The sequence below is a fragment of the Melanostigma gelatinosum genome (assembly GCF_949748355.1).
Source record: "Melanostigma gelatinosum genome assembly, chromosome: 10".
Lineage (NCBI taxonomy): Eukaryota > Metazoa > Chordata > Actinopteri > Perciformes > Zoarcidae > Melanostigma > Melanostigma gelatinosum.
The window spans coordinates 21,149,654-21,170,374 of record NC_136643.1 but is presented as its reverse complement, the minus strand read 5'-3'; the positions used below and the strand labels follow the sequence as shown (position 1 = coordinate 21,170,374).

General features: G+C 41.6%; 1 protein-coding gene across 1 annotated transcript in view; it reads left to right on the top strand.

The window, feature by feature from the left end:
* The window catches only part of lrp1bb (low density lipoprotein receptor-related protein 1Bb), a gene marked incomplete at its 5' end in the record, with an annotated part of 216,928 nt that overhangs the window by 156,017 nt on the left and 40,190 nt on the right, over nt 1-20,721 (top strand). Inside the window, 16 exons of the mRNA XM_079277460.1 lie at nt 1,727-1,916; nt 4,077-4,281; nt 6,492-6,684; nt 8,728-8,853; nt 9,854-9,982; nt 10,181-10,300; nt 10,967-11,080; nt 11,292-11,441; nt 11,670-11,792; nt 14,888-15,007; nt 15,906-16,034; nt 16,497-16,619; nt 17,583-17,723; nt 17,959-18,146; nt 19,447-19,630; nt 19,724-19,809. Of these exons, the coding sequence (XP_079133586.1) occupies nt 1,727-1,916; nt 4,077-4,281; nt 6,492-6,684; nt 8,728-8,853; nt 9,854-9,982; nt 10,181-10,300; nt 10,967-11,080; nt 11,292-11,441; nt 11,670-11,792; nt 14,888-15,007; nt 15,906-16,034; nt 16,497-16,619; nt 17,583-17,723; nt 17,959-18,146; nt 19,447-19,630; nt 19,724-19,809 (2,321 nt within the window). The remainder of the gene's footprint in view (nt 1-1,726; nt 1,917-4,076; nt 4,282-6,491; nt 6,685-8,727; nt 8,854-9,853; nt 9,983-10,180; nt 10,301-10,966; nt 11,081-11,291; nt 11,442-11,669; nt 11,793-14,887; nt 15,008-15,905; nt 16,035-16,496; nt 16,620-17,582; nt 17,724-17,958; nt 18,147-19,446; nt 19,631-19,723; nt 19,810-20,721) is intronic.

The following is a 20,721-nucleotide window of genomic DNA, read 5'->3' as shown; positions in this document are numbered from 1 at the left end:
AACCCATGTAGTTTATATAAGGGAAGGACAACATTGGTTTAAATTGCATAAAACTGGTTTAGGATACCACGATCTTCCTTGTTGTCAAATTAGCTTATTTGATGTTATGCAGCTTCCCCTGCACTGTATGTAAAAGCAAGATCTCTTCTGTTTTCCTCAAAAAGATTCTGCCTGCATCACGTCTTTGAGGGAAGGTGAAGATGTTAATCATCCATATTTCCCGAATTAAACTCCATGTGCCCCATTAATTACTCCCTCGCCCGGGCCAACAATTTGTGAGGAACTCCAAACTGCCAGACACCTTTTATTGCAAACTATTAATCAGTGATCGGCTGACTCAGGTTGTGTCTTAAGTATTCTAGAGCACCGTTTATGGGTTTTAGATAAGGGGACACATCTCTGGAATTGGCCAAATGTTCACCATTAAGGCTAATCAGGGGCTGCATTTACAGATGCCATTTCACACACAAACAGAACCCGATTCATGCAAGTGAGGTTCCGAAGCCCTGAGAAACCACTCTGTTATATCTGACCTTAGGGGCCAGTGGCTTAGCATGTCTTTATTGCATTTTAATAAATAGGCTCTATCAGGGTAAGTAAGGTAATTAAGAATCACATTTCCTCTTTCCAGGGAAATTGAATGCTTCGTTCAACTGATTTTATATGATTCTTTCAACATTCTATTGTACTCAGCAGGGCATTTGTGTTGTTGTTGTTGTTGTTGTTGTACTGGTTAGACATTTTTCTTTTTGCAACATTTGTTTTGCTGCTTACAGTTTTTTCCCCAAAAAAAAACGTTTTCATAATTGTAGTCTCCCAGAGCATAATGGAAACAATTCATTAATCAGAGGCTTCCACGAATACCATAAATTGGTCCATGGGAAGCAGTAGTCGTATTCATTTACACCAGTACATGAAAACTCAGTGACACAGTATTACTGCAGTTATTAATTGATGCTTGTGCAATATTGTATTAATATTGCACAATCAATCACATTCAAACGGTCATTTATGAAACCATAGCCACAAAATACAACATCTAGTGTCCATGATCAAACGATATGGCCGGGTGTTCTGTCTGTGATCACTCTCTCTCTGAGGGTCTCCTCCGTCAGTCACATTATTGCACCCGACCTGGGAGGCTGCGAGCACCTAATCATATTCTCTGTTTAGGAAATTGGTTCGCAGTGAAAACATATTCAGTTGCTGAGTGACTGTTGCGTCAACAAATAGCTGTCTGTAATGAGATATGAAGTCATCTCCCTGTCAATCACGAGGACACATAATACCGGTTCTAACACAATCTGAACCTGCCATCTGTTACAAGCAAAGTCTATATTTTACCTAAATCTGCAATGGGGGAACTTTGCAGTTTAATGGCCCCAGATGCAAGTGGCAGATAACTTAAATGTTTTAATTTGGGTTAATTGTATTACCCTAAGGCCCCACAACATGATCAATATGTGCTCCTCAGGAACACACATTCATAAAACAGAAATAATCGTATGTGTTTTGTTAACAACTTTCATTCTTTACTTACAAAGGATGTAGTACACTTTGTTACAGCCATTACTTGTTATCTAGACTGATGAGACAGATATATGTTCAACATTTATCAAATGCAGCTTTAAACATGAGTTTTCATGAAACCATGCAAGATGTGGTGTCTGAATTCATTTACTTTGTGTGGAACCTGAGCAGAGGTCTTCTGTGTCTGTTATTTTAGATGTGGGTTCAGTCGAGGGCCTGGCCTACCACCGAGCCTGGGACACGTTGTACTGGACCAGCTCCACTACTTCAACCATCACCAGACAAACTGTGGACCAGAAGCGAGTCGGTGCCTTCAGTCGACAGGCCGTGGTCACTCTCTCGGAGGAAGACCATCCGCATGTCCTGGCCCTGGATGAGTGTCAAAAGTCAGTAGCTCTTCTAAGTAACAAAAACAAACATCACAAACGTCCACATGCACTCAAGGTTGATCTAGTTCACATGTAATGGTCAAAGATCACTGTTACCTCAAAAAGAAACAAGTTTTTGGCAATAACTCAAGAATTTATATGCTAATTATGACAAATAGAAAAGAATTTGACAGGCATGGATGTAAATTACATCATGCCCAACAGATTCCCTGTCCCCTCTTGTCAAATAACAACTCTTGGTCAGTGGCCCAGCTTCAAACTATAAGGCTCAAGGTACCCCTCTAGCGTTAGTTGTGGACGTGGGAGTGCCAGTTTCCACTCGCTACATGCAGTGTCTTTTCAAAATAAATTTACGTCTTCACAGGAAGTTAAGTTAAGGCATCAAATCCACAGTTGTTTGACCCAACACCTCTTCCGCCCACCCTGTGTGGACTATCTCGCTCTTTATACTATGTTCAGTTACGTGGGCGGTTTTTACATTGGAGTTTGTTGAATGCATTGTGCATCGGTATCAGACACCTAGTGGCACGTAATTCTACATATTTTGTGTCCAGCTACTCTCTGTTATTTACCACTTCAAGTATTTGCTTTTCCTATGCTGATAACACTATATTCTACATCGCTTTTGATCTTCATTATTATCTTTATGGTCCAGAAGACGCATAACAGAATGATGTCATTCAATGAGTCAGGTCTTTCTTTCTCCCAAAGATACAGTAACGTTTGGGGATACACATTGCTCTCAGAACTTTCTAGAAAGCCTTTGATAATTTACCCTCAATACGGAAGGTTGATGCCAGGGTTTAAACTAGAATAAATCATATTCATGTGCATGCTTGTATGTAACAAGACTTGTATGTACAGCATTTGCTGTCAATGTGATTATATTTGCTTTCAATCATTTTGGCAACCTCATAGCCTAGATTTATTCAGAGACAAACTTTATAGCAATAGGTCTGGGATATGGAATGTGTTGTGGTTTGCATGTTCACACTTCAGGTGTAAGTGTTTTTATCTGTTGCGAGCTGTACTCATAGCTTTGTGAATACCTGATTTAACAGTTGCTTTCGTGTGCCAGTAAAAAAAAAAAGAAATCTCTCAGAAAGGGTGATGTCTGATGTTCAAAAGATAACACCTCAGTCTTCCTGTCACATCCTGTTCTCATGTAACACTTGCATATTCATGATTATAAAAATGTTTCTGCGAGCAGTCTGACAAGAGTGAGTAGTATATTGCTCCCTCTTTTGCACTTTATTACTAAATTCATTTCTTGACCTCAGACTATATCCTTGGTTGGCAATGTGACACTATATCCCACCCCAGCAGCACTGTCTGATAATTAGAATTCAAACTCAAGTGATTCATTTGCAGTCCCTGGTTGTGACTTCTGACCGGAACCACACTTGTTATTACCACACTAGAGAGGACTTCCATGACTTCATCATAGCATGAAGTGAGAACCCAGGAGCTGAAAAGGTTTTTTTATACAATTTCAAACATATCCACCTCTTTTTTTTTTCACGGTTTATCTGCATCTCTGTGGATTTAAAAACCATCCATCTTGCAAACCCATATAAACTAAGATATACATCTTTCATTTATTTACTCCGTTGCTGTCATCTGTGTTTTTTCATATTCTTAGAAGTCCTCACACAAGGGAATATGAATAAATGACCTCTATCTCACGATGTGTGATGCTAATCCGTTGTATCAAAGAGAAACTGAGCTCCGCTTTATCGGTGATGAGCTCCTTCAGGGCAAAAAGGGGGAAACCGATGACGGGCCACGGAGGTCTTGGCAACATGTTGATAACTGACTGAAACAACTGCATAAACCCCCAGCAATTAATTCAGGGGAGAAACATTTCCCTGTCCATTAGGGTTTGTTATGCCAGCATGGCAGAGAGTTTCCTGGTGTAGCAGCTATTTTAAAAAGCCATCATTCCTGCTCCCTGATTTAATTATAGACTGCACGTACTTTGTGGTTCTTGCCCAGGTGGTGTGAATTCATAGAAGTACTAAGGTGAAGTAGTGCGTCTTTTGGGAGACGGAGACAGTCTCTGGTGACATCTATACATTAAGATGAAGCCATGCTTGAATTGTAAATGAAGACTGCTCACTAGTAATTACATGTTTGGTTGTCCCTCTCACATGTTAGCCTGATGTTTTGGACCAACTGGAACGAGCAGAGACCCAGCATCATGAGATCCACCTTAGCAGGCAACAACATGAGGGTCATCATTGGTTCTGATATCCTGACGCCCAATGGACTGACTATTGACCACAACGCAGAGAAGCTCTACTTTTCAGATGGAAGCCTTGGCAAAATTGAGAGATGTGACTACGATGGTTCCAGCAGATATGTGAGTATGAAAATAAGGTAAAGGATATTAATCGTGGTTGCTTAATTTCAAGCAATGCATTTGTTTATCTCTGTCATTATCAGGGTCTTGTTTAAAAGGTCCACCTTTTTTATATCCCCTTTGAAGTTCCCATGAATCAAAGCAAGTTTTTCTTCCACAAAACTCTCAGTGATGGAGATGTTTCATTAGACAACATAAGAGAAGCAAGGGTGTCAGATTGATCTGCCTTTTTCTCCTGAAATGAAACTTTTTTTTTTTCTTCCATTTAATCTCCCATTCCTATTGAGCTCCTGAAACATGATCCTCTATACAGAAGATGGGATCAGAAATACCTCTTGATGTTCTTTCTGATATTTCAGCTCTGAGGGGACAGATGGTTTCCTTATTCACAGAAGCCATTCCCCGCTAAAGTAAAGGAGCTCAGGGAGGAGAGTTTTGATTTTGTCCATGAAACGTTGCATGTATAATGTATGAAATCACAGCCGGATGAATGAAATATTATAAATAAGTGGACATATTGAAGATTACAGTGCAAAATTGACTTTTTTTGCTATGGATTTCAGTTTTAGCTTGACATGACCTCAACAGCTCAGCTCCTTGGCCCATCTCAATTAGTTACCCATATGCTGGCTGAGCCGGGTCACACGACTCAGCAAGTCCTCACCTTTGGGTCCCCACCTGCCCTCGCTGCAGTGGAGTCCTGCTAATGAAGGCTTTGCAGTGAGACCGCTCTGGGTGCAAATTCACCATTCCAATTAAAATGTGTAAATTAAACAGAAGTAGCAGATTGTCAACTTCAGCACTTATCCTTACTGCGATTGTGAACATCTTAAGACAACCCATCCAATATATACAAGAACGTACTGCGGAGATGGAAGCTTCAGGCTCCTGGTCACTCCAGTGGGTTTTTCATTTTGCAAAATCGCCAATGGCTGCAGAATTTCATTTTGGAACAATAAAAATGAATGGGTTAGGCCCCAGATTAGATACAATAAAGCCCATTATAGAACAGAATACCAATTACGTATTGAGTCCTATGAATGAAGACTTGGATGGTGGTGGTGTGCCCTTGAATGCCCAGCTAACCCTCTTCTCTGCAGCAGTGCCATTACATGCTGTCAGGTTGGCGGCAGAAAATAACAAGAGCTGTGGCAGGGCTCACTCCCCCGTGCCATTTTGAGAGCGGACAACCCGTGTTGTTAATGAATACAGTGCTTCACAAAGGGCAGGAGAGTGCATTATAGGGGAAGATTTCAGCACGATTAGGGGGGAAAAGATGGTCCTTTTTTACCATGAATAGATTGAAAATACATTGAGAGCTGTCTGGGAATGATTAGTCTCATTTCAATGTCAGCATTGTGCTCTCTGGGCATTTTAATGTTCCCATGTAAAACCGAGGTTCATTGAGGTCATCAGTTTGGAGTTTGCTGGCGATTGCAATTGAAGTACCTTATTTCCACATTGAGAGTGAAAGATGAGAACTTATAAAACATGTTCACATTTATCCAAAACACAGCTTCAGTGCAAAAGTAATATGTAGCTGGCTGTCAACTTAATGTTTCCCAAATCTAATTTTCCCATCAATATGTTTCATCCAATCCCATCTGGCGATCTATCTTTCCCTCTCTTTCTCTCTCTGCCTCTTTTTCTGTCTCTCACTTGCCTGATGGCCAGTTTTTGCTTCCACACGCTGGGCTCCTTTAATCAACACCTGTCCTATTAATCCCAGTATGGCACAGGGCTAATGTGACGGTGCTTACAAGCCTGTCCCACTAATGTCTGAGACTACAAAGCTGCTGGTGGCCCTTATCCCCACAAACCTGGAGAGTCCCACCAGGATGCATCTGATGGATTCCTGCCTCCCTGCCAATGACACCGTCATTTACTCCCCCAACATCTGGGTGAAGCAGTCATGTGGGCAGCGGGGGTGATGTGTTGATTAATGAGTCAAAACATTGTCTTCCGCATTTATTGCTGGAGTTGCACTCAAAATTCTGCCAATGCTTTTTCCAGCCAGATCTAAGGTGCAAATATTGACTGTGTAAAATATAGGTATGCTCTTATTATCGCTGTATTATCTACTCTGGCATATCGAATCATTCACTGTAAATTTGCTAGTACCCGAGTGGCGTTTGACAGCACGGACCTTAAATCTGAAAAGCATGATGGAAAGCAGTTCTAACATGGGTCATTTGCTCTATAATGTTTAGGTCATAGTGAAATCAGGACCTGGGAACTTCTACGGGCTTGCCATCTATGCAGATTTCATCTACTGGTCAGACTGGGCCCGCCGGTCTGTGCTGCGATCAAACAAGTACACGGGTGGTGACACCAAGGTGCTTCGAGCAGACATACCTCATCAACCAATGGGAATTATAGCTGTGGCCAGGGACACCAACAACTGTGAGTATTTGAACACACGGAGATGTCCGTCGGATGCAGTGTTGTGTCTGAAAATGTTTGCGTATTATGTGTGCAGGTGCCTGGGCAATACTGTGTGCTTGTTGGCAGAAGTTTACTGTAAGCATGTGCGTATTCATTAATCTCATCATCTGTGCCACGAATACAGTTTGAATGCACTTGTGTTTTAATTTGGTTTTTGAGGCATGCATACAGTTTCCTTCCCCACTGACTTGACATTTTGTCATTGGAAGTCATAAAGTTAGATCGATTCTGGTTATTTGAATCCAACCCCAATATCAACATGTTTCAAAGTGAAATTGAAATGTTTTAATTCCCCACAATTAACTGTTATCTTTTACTTCATCAACACTGCACATCGCTGGTCCAAGGACTATAGATGGAAATGAGCTTTTAGCTTAACGAGTGCAATTTACAGCGCAGTGTTCCTGTCAAATAGACAACACACTCTAAATTCAAATAAAGAAATCTGAGAATCAAATTTTAGCTGATACTCGTTTTTTGACAAGCATAGCCTAAAAATAACTTTTGTATTTTTTTGGAAACTTTGTGACACACATTGAGGCAGGATATTTATATGATCTTGTTAAAGATGAATAAAAGTGCATTCTTGGTAATATTGGCGGATAATATCTGACAACTGGTATGTCATAAAAGCAAATATTTAAACGATGCTTCTCATTGTGACGTTAAAAACAGTGGGTATGACAAATGAACGTAATCTTATTTAGAATGGCTAGAAACTTAACTTTCAGAGGCAATTAATAAAAGAAAGTAGCCTACGTTGTAAAGGGAGTCTCTAAAGTGTCGTAACAAGTTGTATTTCCAAGTAGGACAAAGGAGAGTGGGCTTAAGCGTGTCCCACTGGTTGGACTCAGATGCCTAGAGCCCCGCTGTTCCTCTTTTATCTCGTCATGAGAAATAATCCTATGACCTGCATGGGCGCACCTGCTTGTCTACAGCATCATGTGTAGTGACCAACAATGGTTGCTCTGATAATGAGTTTCTACTTTTTCTGTTTGTACATTGTTAACCTCTTGCATTGTCCTTGTCATGAATATCCTGAATACAAATAATCATGCAAATGGTTTACTTGAGTTGCAGAGCAGAGGAATAGTTTCTTTCCTCATGAATAAAATACTCATGGCTGGAGGGCAGGTAATAACAGAGGGTCTGTGAACACTTGCTCTTGATACTGATGTCTCTTCTTGCTAAGCTTCTTTGCTGCGTTTTTTTTCTCAGGACTCGACGAGCATTGGATTTTTCTTTTATGTCTGCAGTTTGGTCATGCGATTTAAAGCAATACATGATTCCCACAGCGCTACACAAAGCATTTTCACACAGCGCCGCAGGCAGAGAAGGACCAAAAATTGTAATACATTTGCTACCTGTCAGTAAGGGATAGTGGTAGCCTTTAGCAACAGAACATCCCCTTTTATTCATATGTTCTAATATGAGTCTTTAAATGGCAGCATTTTAAACTTCAGATCCATGCTTAATATAAAAAACAAATAAATAAAAATACCTGTCCTAGAAATGTGTTGTTGAATAACAACATCTGCCTATTTTTGGTTTAGTGCTGTACTTTTTTATTCCTGCTGGTATCTGTGATTACAAACAATTCCATGCCATAACACATCACACCAAGAGGTTTCCATCTCAGCTGCAATTTAATTTTATCTGAAAAAATCGATACCAGCTATCTCATGCATTTACATTATTGATTAGGTTTTGTGTCAGGCCCTCAGATTAAAAAAAGCAAGAGCTTCTTTCTTAATTTACCAACCATTTAGGAAGTCCTATGGTAGGCGCAGAGAATCCAAATTCTCTGCCAAAGATTTTTAAGATGTATTTGGAATATCACTTATCAACAATACAGGAGACAAGGACGGTTCAGAAGATAACTCCACGAAGGTATTGGACATCTTAGACCAATGACATCTAACAGACTGTGACCAAGGGGAGATTTTTTCCCTTTGACTGCATCTGACCGCTCAATCGATTTATTTGTGATTGTTATTAAAGGTGAGCTATCCCCATGCCGACACATGAACGGAGGGTGCGGTGACCTTTGTCTCCTGACGCCGTATGGGAGGGTCAACTGCACTTGCCGTGGAGAACGTGTGCTGTTGGATGACAGCAGATGCGTGTGTAAGTCATGACGATTTAAGATTCAATTACACCACAAATGCTAACGCTTGGAACGTTCTCAGTACCAGATATCGATTGGCATTCTTTATGGATACATTTGCATGCATAGTTTAACCTGGCTTCTGTCCACACTCAGGCTAAGCTCTTGTTTGTGCTCTTTACATGAACCTTTGAATTGATTTCTTTCAGCATAACACAACACAAACAGGAAAGCATGAACTATCAAGAACAGAAAGTTGTCTCCTCCTCTTTGCCTAAGCATTACATCGGGATTACTTCGGGAAAATAACACTTATAATGTTATCTGCCAGCAGGTAGCAGAAAACAAAGTTGAAAGTATTGGATGTCACAGTGACCTGCTTAACGTCAAAGGACAAAAAGCATTTCAATGTTGTCTGGCTTTCTCATTTGACAGATTGCTGGTTGAATTTGAAATGTGAGGATAGAACATAAGGTGGGAGTAGCTGTTTAAACGAGGGAGGTTTGGCCAGACTAAACATGGCAAGCGAGTGAGTCAGAAGAGCTGGATGGTAGCCTGGATGTCACGGTAGAGGACGACAGGCTTTTTTCTTCCACACCCCGATTCCGCTCACTACTAGAGCAAGAAGCTGAGACAGAGATTGCTCAAAGTCTGTGAAGGATTCATTGTTGGAATTTGAATTCACGGCTGATGTCTGAAATAACTAAAAGTACATTGTTGACATGTGTTATCAGTGTACTATATGGAATGAAAATGTCCGATACAACTGAACATCGGAACGTGCCAGGATTTCACAGCTCATATCTCCCGCAAGCTGAAGTAGCTTATAAGGGTAACGGGGTTATTTTGAATGCAGTTATGACATATTACAAATGTTGAACCGAAACTGGGTTGCTGGAGTAAATGTGGAGTTCACGACAGTCGGCAGTGGAATGTTGCCTCTGGGTTAACCTGTGTTGTATGAAGTGTGTTGAGATCTTGACAGTCATAGTTCGTCACCCTCATTGTCTTCCTCTGCAGCAGAAAACTCCTCCTGCAACATCCACACTGAATTTGAGTGTGGCAATGGCGAGTGCATAAACTACCAGCTAACATGTGATGGAGTAGCCCACTGCAAAGATAAATCAGATGAGAAGATGCAATACTGTGGTAAGAAAGCACTTCACAGCGTGTCTGAAGCAGATTTGGATAAGAAGGTAGCGGATCGGATCAAATGTGTTGGTTTGATTTAGCAGCCTCGGAGAAATAGCTGACATTTGATTGATGCCTGTCGTTAATATTTATGGTACGAAAAAGTGGCAAGCATTTGGTCATATCTTAATTATTCATGAATTTCACTGTGTTCAGACAACAGGAGCTGTCGGAAGGGTTTCAGACCCTGCTACAACCAACGGTGTGTGGCCAGCAGTCGTTTCTGTGACAGGATCGATGACTGTGGGGACAACTCTGACGAAGCTTTCTGCAGCAGTGAGTCACAGCCGTTTGATCTCCTGTTCAATCCGTCCTGCCTCTGAGGGCAGGATCCAGCGGCACTAATGCTTATATTAATACGGAATGTGAGGCCACATGCTGTGCTAAGCCTTCACTGTCTAATGAGCCCCAAGATCATAAAGAGTGCAGGCATTGCAAAGAGGCTCTGAACCGCCACATGCCTGGACAATATTTCAATCTCTCGTCAATATGGCCAGACTGATTTTTGTTTTGTCCTTGATGGTGAACAAAATGTCCAGTGAAACAGTACAGTTGTGTCCATTCCCTTGCTGTAATTGGACTAAAGTTGGATAGCATCAAAGGTACATAAACTCTTAGAACTGTAGCTGATTGCGCCCACAAGGTGTTCTCTTAATTAATGTGGACCTTCCAATTTAGCAGACTGGGATTTCAGGAAGAAGTTTATTCCACTATGGTGTGCCATCTTCAGCTTTGCATTTTGTTTTTAATTTGGCATCAACAACAACATCCTCTATTGCTGTTAGAAAATGGAATGATTGTATTGTTATCCGGCAGTTTTCAACTGGGACAAATTCCAACCACCCCCAGAAAGAAGTTCTAAGTGTTGTTGTCAGCTGTACCTGTAATTGCCTCTGAGTGCTGTTTCCATTACCTTTTTGAAATGCTAATTCTCTCCCCCAGATGTCACGTGTGGCTCGGCAGAATCATCGTGCAAGGATGGAAGCTGTGTACCCAGCTCAGCCTGGTGTAACCAGGTCATCGACTGTGCCGATGCCTCAGATGAAAAAAGCTGCAGTAAGTCCTTTAGCCTGTGATTTGCATTGCAATTATGGTACGAAAATGAAAATGTAAACACACAGCTCTACCTGTGGATCAGAGAGATCCAGTAACTTAGATCTGTGTTCGTCACTTGGATCAGACTGAAAGATTGCCTGTCTCACCCTTACCTCCACCATTACTTCCATTGTGACGAGATAATTATTGTGGCGCTGTGTTTTGTATTCAGACCACACCGACTGCTCTCACTTTTACAAGCTGGGGGTGATGGAAAAGGATTTCATCGGCTGCAACTCCACCTCGCTGTGCATCCACCCGACATGGATCTGTGACGGCGCAAACGACTGCGGAGACTATGCCGACGAGACCAACTGCCAGGGTGAGCACCCCCAGACAAACACACGCAGAGTGACGCGCTATATTGCGTCTGCATTCAGGGACAGATTAAGAGAAGCCAGCTTCAATTAGAAAAGACTTAAGACAGATCTCATTTCCAGAGGTGATTATGACAGGGAAATAAGATATTCAGAGAGCGCTTAGGAAAGGATAATGGCCTCAATCATTGGTAATGCCCAGAGGACTGACTTGGTTCTGTTGCTCGTCCTAGTGTCCCATGGGCAGAAGTGCGAGGAAGGCCACTTTGCTTGTCCGAGTGGGAACTGCATCTCCAGCGTGTGGCTGTGCGATGGCCAAAAAGACTGTGAAGACGGAGCAGATGAATTCCAGTGTGGTAAAGCAACATGTCTTACTTCTCATGGGGGAGGGGCTTCTACACAATGAACTCAAATGATGTTTTGTTCTCTAAAGGGTATAGAAACAGATGAGGTATTTGTTTTGCTGTACACAACACTGTCGCCACTTGGAATGGATATTTATTTTCCATTAACAAGAAGCTATTTGTTGTATTGCTTTTGTCGTATTGAATAGATCCAGGCCTGCAACACATATTATACAAGATGAAAGGAGGATACCGAGACAATTGTGTATCATGCCATGAGGCAATTTCTCTTGACTTTGTTTTGCCACCCCCTCTTATTGCGTGTTTGAGATTTTTCAAGTGGGTGTTGCTGCTTGTTTGAAAGTCTAATTCGCACCCTAAATAGAGAGTGAGGCTGTTGAGGACATATTTTTTCCTTTTCATTCCTCTCTTAAAATTACAATACACAGCACGTTCTGTGTTTCAATTAATTAATTAAGGTATCAGTCAGTGAAACTGAGGATGTAAGTGTGGTTTCAATAGAAAACAGGGACATATGAAGGGATTACACATTACAATACCACTCCTCTTCCCTCACCAGAAGCAGCAAGAGCATTCGTACCTGTGCTTTGATCCGTGCAAATGTATGCAGAGCTAACTGGGACAGTCAAGAGCCGTCCAATTAAACAGGGGGGGGGACCATAATTAAGTCATGGTATGGATTAATATAATTTGCCCTCAAAACCAATAGCTTGCACACATAATCATTCACGTGTTATTGCTTTTGGCACCAAAGCACAATGGACTGGGTGCTTTATTGGTGAGCTGTTAAGCTTCATCACCGTCACATGCATACACAATGTCATTTTTATCTGATGGAGTCGTCAGTATCTGAGTTGTCAGCCTATTCTGTTGCCTATCTAGCCCACAGACTGTGTGGTCTTGAACCACTTTATAAAAAAACGACAAACAAAGCGACCCAATTCACAACAGACCTCATCTATAAATCATGAGAAGAGCGAATTTGTCCGCACTGAACATTCTTACTGCCATTTCCACATCACCTGACATCAGCTTGAAAGGGTAAACCAGACATTTTTTTAAGACATACGTTTGATGAATCACAACTTAATTTCATGTATGTGTTGAAGACATTTGTAAAATACTTTATAAACGAAACCAAATACACGCATGTAGGCAGAGTTTCATTTCCTCTCATCAGTAAAGATGTCTGTCTGTCTGTCTGTCTATCTATCTATCTATCTATCTATCTATCTATCTGTCTATCTGTCTATCTATCTATCTATCTATATGTATATCTGTATATCTATCTATCTATCTATCTATCTATCTATCTATCTATCTATCTATCTATCTATCTATCTATCTAACTGTTCAAGGACTATGGAAGAAATTCAGCACATTCTTTTGGCGACCCTAATAAGATCACTTGCGACCTCTCTGTGAGTCCCGACCCCTGGTCCATTCTATGTGAGAGGTCACGCAGCACTCAGCAGTTAATGCTGTCATCAGTGCACAGAGCTGCTATTGCATTCTCTGTGAGGTCAGAGAGATGTCGCTATTGCAAGTTGCAATTACCGACACCAAATACCTCTCACTGAATGAGGAACAATGAGGAATGTCGTTGCATTCCCCTTCAACTGTTTTTCTTTTTTACTCTGTACTAGCGACGGCTCTGCTGTTGGCCTTCAAACCACTCAAGTTGTTTGGGACTGATGACATCAGGGACTAAGTTCAAGAAGGATAACACGCGTACAATTCGGCCATAGAACTTAAATGTCTTTGCCTTTGAGAACGTTTGACTGAATGTTGCTGATTTCTTACTTGTCGGCTTTGCTCTTCCTGGATAATTAACCAGCTCCTTTGTTCACATTTCACTCGCAGCAGATAGAGAAAGGCAGCAGTTCAGTGCAATCCAGTTTCCATATTTTATGTTCTTCGAGCTATCTGATTTATTTTGTAACGTTGGACGTTGTTAGAGAGATGCATAACACATGAACAGCATTTCCATTCCTTGATATAAAATGTCATTTGTGCCTGTGTGAAATGATAACATCCCATGCTTCAAATGCGCTTTATATCAGATCTCATATGAATTATGCCACGATTCTTTGAGCAGTTCTGAATAGCTTTTCAGGACAAATAGACAATATTCCCATTCCTCTCAGTTAATTACCATATAAAAAGCTCCAGCCACTGATAATCTGACTGCAAAGTCAAAGTGGTTTGAGGAAAATGTCATTACATTTCAGAAATTTCAAATTCCACAGCTGATTAGATGAAATAGTAATTTGTGCACTTCACAATGAACAATGCGCTTTTCAACTGTTTGAAACACGATTGAAAATGAGACATTAAAGACTTTCTTTGATACATTTAAATTGCTGTAGACCTTCTATTTTGTTATACACTTGAAACAGCTGTGGAAGCGGCATTTGAAGTGCAAATTTAGTATCACCGACAAAAAGTCTGGATGATCATGATTTCCAGATTTAGCCATCGAATGTTTATCTTATCCGTATCTTACATCTTCGTATCAAGGCATGTGAATCTGCTGTGATGTACAAAGCCTGACAGGAAGGACAGCAACGCGGTGTGAGAAACACTCCATCCCTTCTCCCTACCAGAATTCCTTGTACTGTGAAATGACCTGGAATAGCTTTTTACACAGTGATCAGCAGATGGCTCTCTTATTTGACATCCAACTGTTTCTTCTAACCCCTAGCAGCCTAGTTAATAAAATGAACGTCAATAATTAATACCTAAGTGCTTTGATATCGATGAGATATTCAGTCTCGACACTTGGTTTGGGTTCAGTTGATGTTTCTATTTCCCTGCACAGAAACCAGAAGCATTCATCAAAATGTCTTTGTTCTGTGAGAGAAAAGGAGAATATTTATGTTATATTTACAGGCTTTTGTGTGGCAACTACACTCATGTTTGCTGCAAGGCAGGAAAACTTTGTACCAAAAAAAAAAGCCAGCCAACTTGCTGTGTTCTGATTACAAACAATCTGCCTCTTCTATAGGGTATGCCACTTCTGTTGTTTCCCCCTCACTTTGTTTGATTTATGGCATTGAAGCTCATTTCCCCACTGCCCTCTGCAGACTCGTCGTGCTTGTGGAACCAGTTTGCCTGCTCAAAGAACAAGTGCATTGCCAAACAATGGCTGTGTGATGGAGAGAACGACTGCGAGGACGGCCTTGACGAGAGCGTGCAGATCTGTGGTTAGTGCCCTTTCAGATGTCGTGGGGAATCTGCCGTCGGTGTAAAAGGTCACAGCCGCTATATTGCGCGTGACAGCTCCATGTGTTCCTCTAGCAGAGCTGGAAATGAATGGATAGAATGAAACAACCTTAATGAGACAACAAATGAGACCGCAGGCCTCTCTGACGATTCAAGTAGGCACTGAGGCAAATAGATTTTTCATCACAGGCCCAAGAGGCACAGCTTTTTCAATGGGCAAATGAAAAGTGTGCGTAATGCATTGTAGAATAAAATAAAAAGAATCCAACCGCAATAAAGAGACAAGAAGTGCTGTGCACGTTGGTTGTGTAATTGGATTGTAATGGAGTGTCAAGGAAATATTAATGAAATGGCCCAAAGGTTTCCCCAGAAACAATTCTCGTCAAAAACAAGATATGCATTCCAGCTATAAGTCGAATTGATCTTCTGTATTTACCTTTTTATTTCTCATTGCAGCCATTTTTATTTCTACTGCTCTCCTTTGTCTTAAAGGGCAGCCCTAAGATAAAGGCGAGTATTGCTGACTTACAGAATCCACAGAAGGAAATAATTGTTTCTCACAATAGCACTGTCTTTATTGTTTAGCTTGCATAAGGGAAACTGCTGCCCGAAGAAAATTAAGACTTTGTTCAGGTCATAAAGGGGTATCAGTTCAAAACCTTAATTCTATGAGTTGTAATATAGAAGAATAAGAGCTTTAGTTTGTTGGAATTACTGGTGAATGTTCACTGATAACAGAAGGTCCCGTCCCAACAAAACAAAATGCATCTGCTTCAGCTCAGTGTCCCTTGTATACTCACTCTCCTCTGTGGTGCATTTGACCCATTGTATTCTTTGGCTTTTTGAAAATGGAGCATGTGGTCCTGTTTCTCCTCTCAGGCTCAGTGACATGTGCTCCAGGGCTGTTCAGCTGCCCGGGGTCGTATGCCTGTGTTCCGAAACGCTGGCTCTGTGATGGTGAAAGGGACTGCCCGGATGGGAGTGATGAGCTTTCTGCAGCTGGCTGTGGTAAACACTGGTTCTACACACTGAATACCTCTCTGAATTTACAAGAGAAAGTTCGTGTAAACACAGAATTAAGAAATGATTGCTTGTTTACACTGTAACATTGTGGATTTCATTGTATAAAACAATAAGCAGGGAACATGAAATCCACTTTACACCTACTGTAAATCCCTTTGCTGTTTTTATTTCAAGCATGAAGAAGAAAACAATTATATTTTGGGAAGGAGTGTACGATGGAGGTTTTTGTACAATTGTATTCTCTGAAGTGGTGCAATTTGGACTGCCATCCACAAATTAGTTCTGGACAATTCAAACTTTATTAGTCTTACTTTGATTTAAGCCTACCAAACACTGAAAAAAAAACTGAATTATGTTAACGTTCTACACATATTTCATGCCAAGCCATGTTTAGGAAACATGTCTATTCATTGATTCGATTTTGACCATTTTCTTTTCATGCGTTAGCACCCAACAACACATGCGATGACAGCTCGTTTCGCTGCCGCAACAAAGCATGCATCCTCCAGCGGTTCGTCTGCGACCACGATGACGACTGCGGAGACGGGTCTGATGAGTCAGTGGAATGTGGCAAGTCGATTTATTTTGATCTCTTGCTCTGAATATTCACCAAAGTATTCACGAATAGCATATGAATATTACCCTCATTGAAAGCTGCTGTTTTCTGGCGTAGCGATGCTGCACTTGTTTCTCTTTTCTTACATAATACCATTTGAAGTTTGCACATTTGAAGACGAGGGGTTCTCCGTGGTAGTAAAAACGCATTTAAACGAATTAGGGTGAAGTGAATGAAAGTCAAAGTCACCATGCAAGCAAATGAAGCCCAGAATAAAGTCCAGTTAAGTTCTATATTTTAAATTCCGACCATTAATATCGCAGCAAACAAGTATTTGCTGTGTAAAGATTACGGGTGATGTAATAGTATTGGCGATAGCCGTGATATTTAGAAAATTAAATATTCATATCATGTTAATAATACATACAGCATAATATTGTGTAAATGATCCAGCACTTCTTAAATCACCCTTTTGTACAGTTTGAGTAAGAGATTCTCTCTCCTTAAATCAGGTCTTTTGCAGCTGAGGTATTTTAGATGAGGTCGTGTTTCTCTGGTCTGGCCTGAGTTTCTGTTATTTGGGTTTTTTTTCTTTTTTATTTGATACTATGATACTTATAAACATAAGGACAACCAGGTTTTATTTGTGTATATATCATTTTTGTTGTCTGAACCAGAGGAAATGATCTGTCACAGCCGTGATTTGTGATGACTGGTGTTTTTGAACATTTATTATTGAAATATTGGCCAATGCAGCTGTGCACCCCCGTTACGCCTCCAGATGGCTTGATCTGTTAATCAGGAATAATTCTGTATACACTCTAACTATATGGATGCTTCAATTATATATGAACAATGAACAATTATCTTTCATGATTTGAACTTAATTCCGTTATAATTCCATCCTCAATTGAAGCCGTGTCACTGCTGAGCCCAAGTGTGACTTGATGAATAAGTGTCTATCTCTCTTTCTTCAGTCTATCCCTCCTGTGGATCGGAGGAATTTCGCTGCGGGGATGGCCGGTGTCTTCTCAGCTCTCAGTGGGAGTGTGACGGCTACGCAGACTGTCCCGACCACTCTGACGAACTACCTCTGAACCTCAAATGTCTGGCCGCGGGTAAGACGGCTGCTTGGCTCGCTACTGGAATCTCTTCATCAGTGTCACCGGCTGCACCGCTCGCACAGGAAACTGGCGGCGACATATGGCAGAAACAAAAGGCGCCACAACCAGGAGAGATTCCTTGAAAGGAATTAATCTGTCGAGATCCATTGTCGGGCCAAAGACATTCCCCAACTTTGTTGAGAAATGAAAGGGCGTTGTGCCAGTGACAGTCATGTTTTTCTCTTTTCAGGAAGCTTGTGCAATGGCTCCTTCTTCATGTGCTCCAACGGACGCTGCATCTCTGAGGGGAATCTCTGTGATGGGAGAGATGACTGTGGAGACCAGTCGGATGAGAGGAACTGTAAAGTGAACGAATGCTTGAACCGCAGAGTCAGTGGATGCACGCAGGACTGCCAAGACCTTCCTGTGGGATTCAAGGTAAGTGACCAGTGGACTAGTCACGGTTCAGTAGCTTGGAAGTGCACTCCTCTTCAGAGTGCACTTCCAGATGGAAATAGATCCATATTTGTACACACTATCCAAGTGTTAGTTTGCAGGCAACATACACAGACATGAGACAGAAACAAAAACTGAAAGCAAACACAACAGCAAGCCCCTCAGCAAGTTTGGTGACTGAATAAAACCGCATCTAGAACAACCTAGTCATCGTGGTTTGGTGCTAACGCAAACTCAGTGAACCCACTGCACTGAGTGCTCATTTATAAATACGAGTCACAGCTAACACTTAACATCGGACCATTTGAATTCATAGACTTGATCTACAGTTCTAAGCTCGAGCATCATTAGTAGTAGCAGGTGAAATGTAGATGCTATATTTGTAACAATGTGGACATTAATGATTAATGACCGAAAATTATTTTTTTTTGCACATTATTAAACAGATAAAGTGGGTTGGCGCATACACACTTTTTGAATAACCTTGAATGCTGTGAGGAGAGTCTCCAACAACTGTCTGCGCTCCAATGGTGGCATGTGATATCAGGGTTGAATCCAGTTCAAGGCCACGTCCGCTGGAGTACTCGGGTGGCCATCACTGTTGTCAGACTGCTGCAGTGTATGCGTTCGTCCCTGGAGTTCCCTCTCCTCCTCTTCCATGAAACGGTGCGAACTGCATCCCAAAATTGGCTGAAAGCACAGAAAACCTCTCTTCCCTGTCATGTCAGGGGCAGAGCTGGACAAAGAGCACATCAATGCAGACCCTTGGCTCATCCATCTGTGGCCTGAACAGGGAAATCAGCACTAAGGCCCTCAAGGTTATAACTGTGGATTTAAAAAAGGGGATTTGCTCTGGGTCCATAGCAGCTGATTCAAGCACCACAGTCATTTTGGGGGGTGAAGTACGACTGACGTATGATGTATTTTTTTTTCAGCCATGGTACAGTATCTCTATATCACAGCTTTGATGTCATCATATATGTTGGATGCTACAATTTGATCCATTTTCATTGCTTACCTGCATTGTTTTTAGAAAGTGGTATTGGAATCTGAAATATACTTCAGTTGTTACAGATTGATTTCAAATGATTGTAAAAGCACAGCCTCTTTAAGTGCACTGTTTCTATACCAGCACCACAATGAAGCTCTGTACACAGAGTCTAGTGGTTGTACTGATTGACTTGAATGAATTGTTTTCATTTGAAATAGTTAAGCGGCAGAGTCATAACGGCTAAACCGAGACATTCATCTTAACCATTTTTATGTTTTGTTTTGTCATTAGTGTAAATGCTGGCCTGGTTTCCATCTGAAGGATGATGGGAAAACGTGTGTGGATGTTGACGAATGCTCCACTACCCTTCCTTGTAGCCAGCGCTGCATCAACACTTATGGCTCCTACAAATGCCTGTGTGTGGATGGCTATGAAGCCCTGGAGCGCTATCCGAATACATGCAAGGCCGTGTCAGGTCAGCCTGATTTTTCATCTCGCATCTTGCAGAATATGAGTGCGTAACTGTAAGTCCCACTGGTCCCTTAACGCTGTATTTTCCTCGTTTCAGTTGAAGAGCCTTTTCTCATTATGGCAGACCACCATGAGATCCGGAAGCTGAGTGCGGATGGTTCAAATTACACCATCTTAAAACAGGTAAGCAATATGTGCATCACCCCCATTGTGCCTGTAGTGAAGAAGTGTGTGTCATTATCAGATTGACATAATTGCAAATCAATCAGTGTGCTTCAGCCTACTTACCCACTGATGTCTCGGAAGCACCGGATTCAGCTGCACATTCTTGAAAGACGCATGCTGAAAATGATGTATTACCTCAAATAAAGACATTCAGTAATACTGAAAATGTATTCTGTTTAAATGAAAACATATTTCTCAAACCCCACCACATGGAGCAGAGTAAACTGGCCATTCGGATTAGCAAAGAGCACAATCACCCTATGAAGGACCCCATGGAAAAGCTATTTGAATCATCAGGTTTCATCTCAGCTCCTCCGGGCAATGCCTGAATCTGACTTCTGATAACCACAAATGGTTCGCTGTGATTCACTATAAATCAACCTATGGGTATCCTGCAGTCTCCTCTTATATTAACCTCTTGACTCCACGTACTTTACTGTCTGTATCGGCGTTCTCATCAGCCACAACTCACTTGAATCGCTGCATGTTAGTGTTAATGGAAGCGAGAGAGGGAAATATGCACATGACTTTGCTAAGTGGAGGTGGATACGTGACTGACCTCATACCACTTTACCACACCATTACATACCCTGTTCAGGTTATCCGTTGATGATATTATGTAAAGCATTACCCTTATGCTGCGTTCACACCGGTCGCGTTGATTTTTTGACGCGCGTCGAGATTACATACAAAGTCTATGCACAGACGCGATGAGACTGGCCCGCCTCGATTTTGCGATCCCGCGGCGCGTTGGACGCGTTATTGCAGTGCGGTGGACGCGGTCGACGCGTTGGACGCCGCAAAATCGCCAACGCGCGAGTTGAAATTTTTCAACTTCAGCGACATAATCGCGTGACGCTGTGGCGCGAT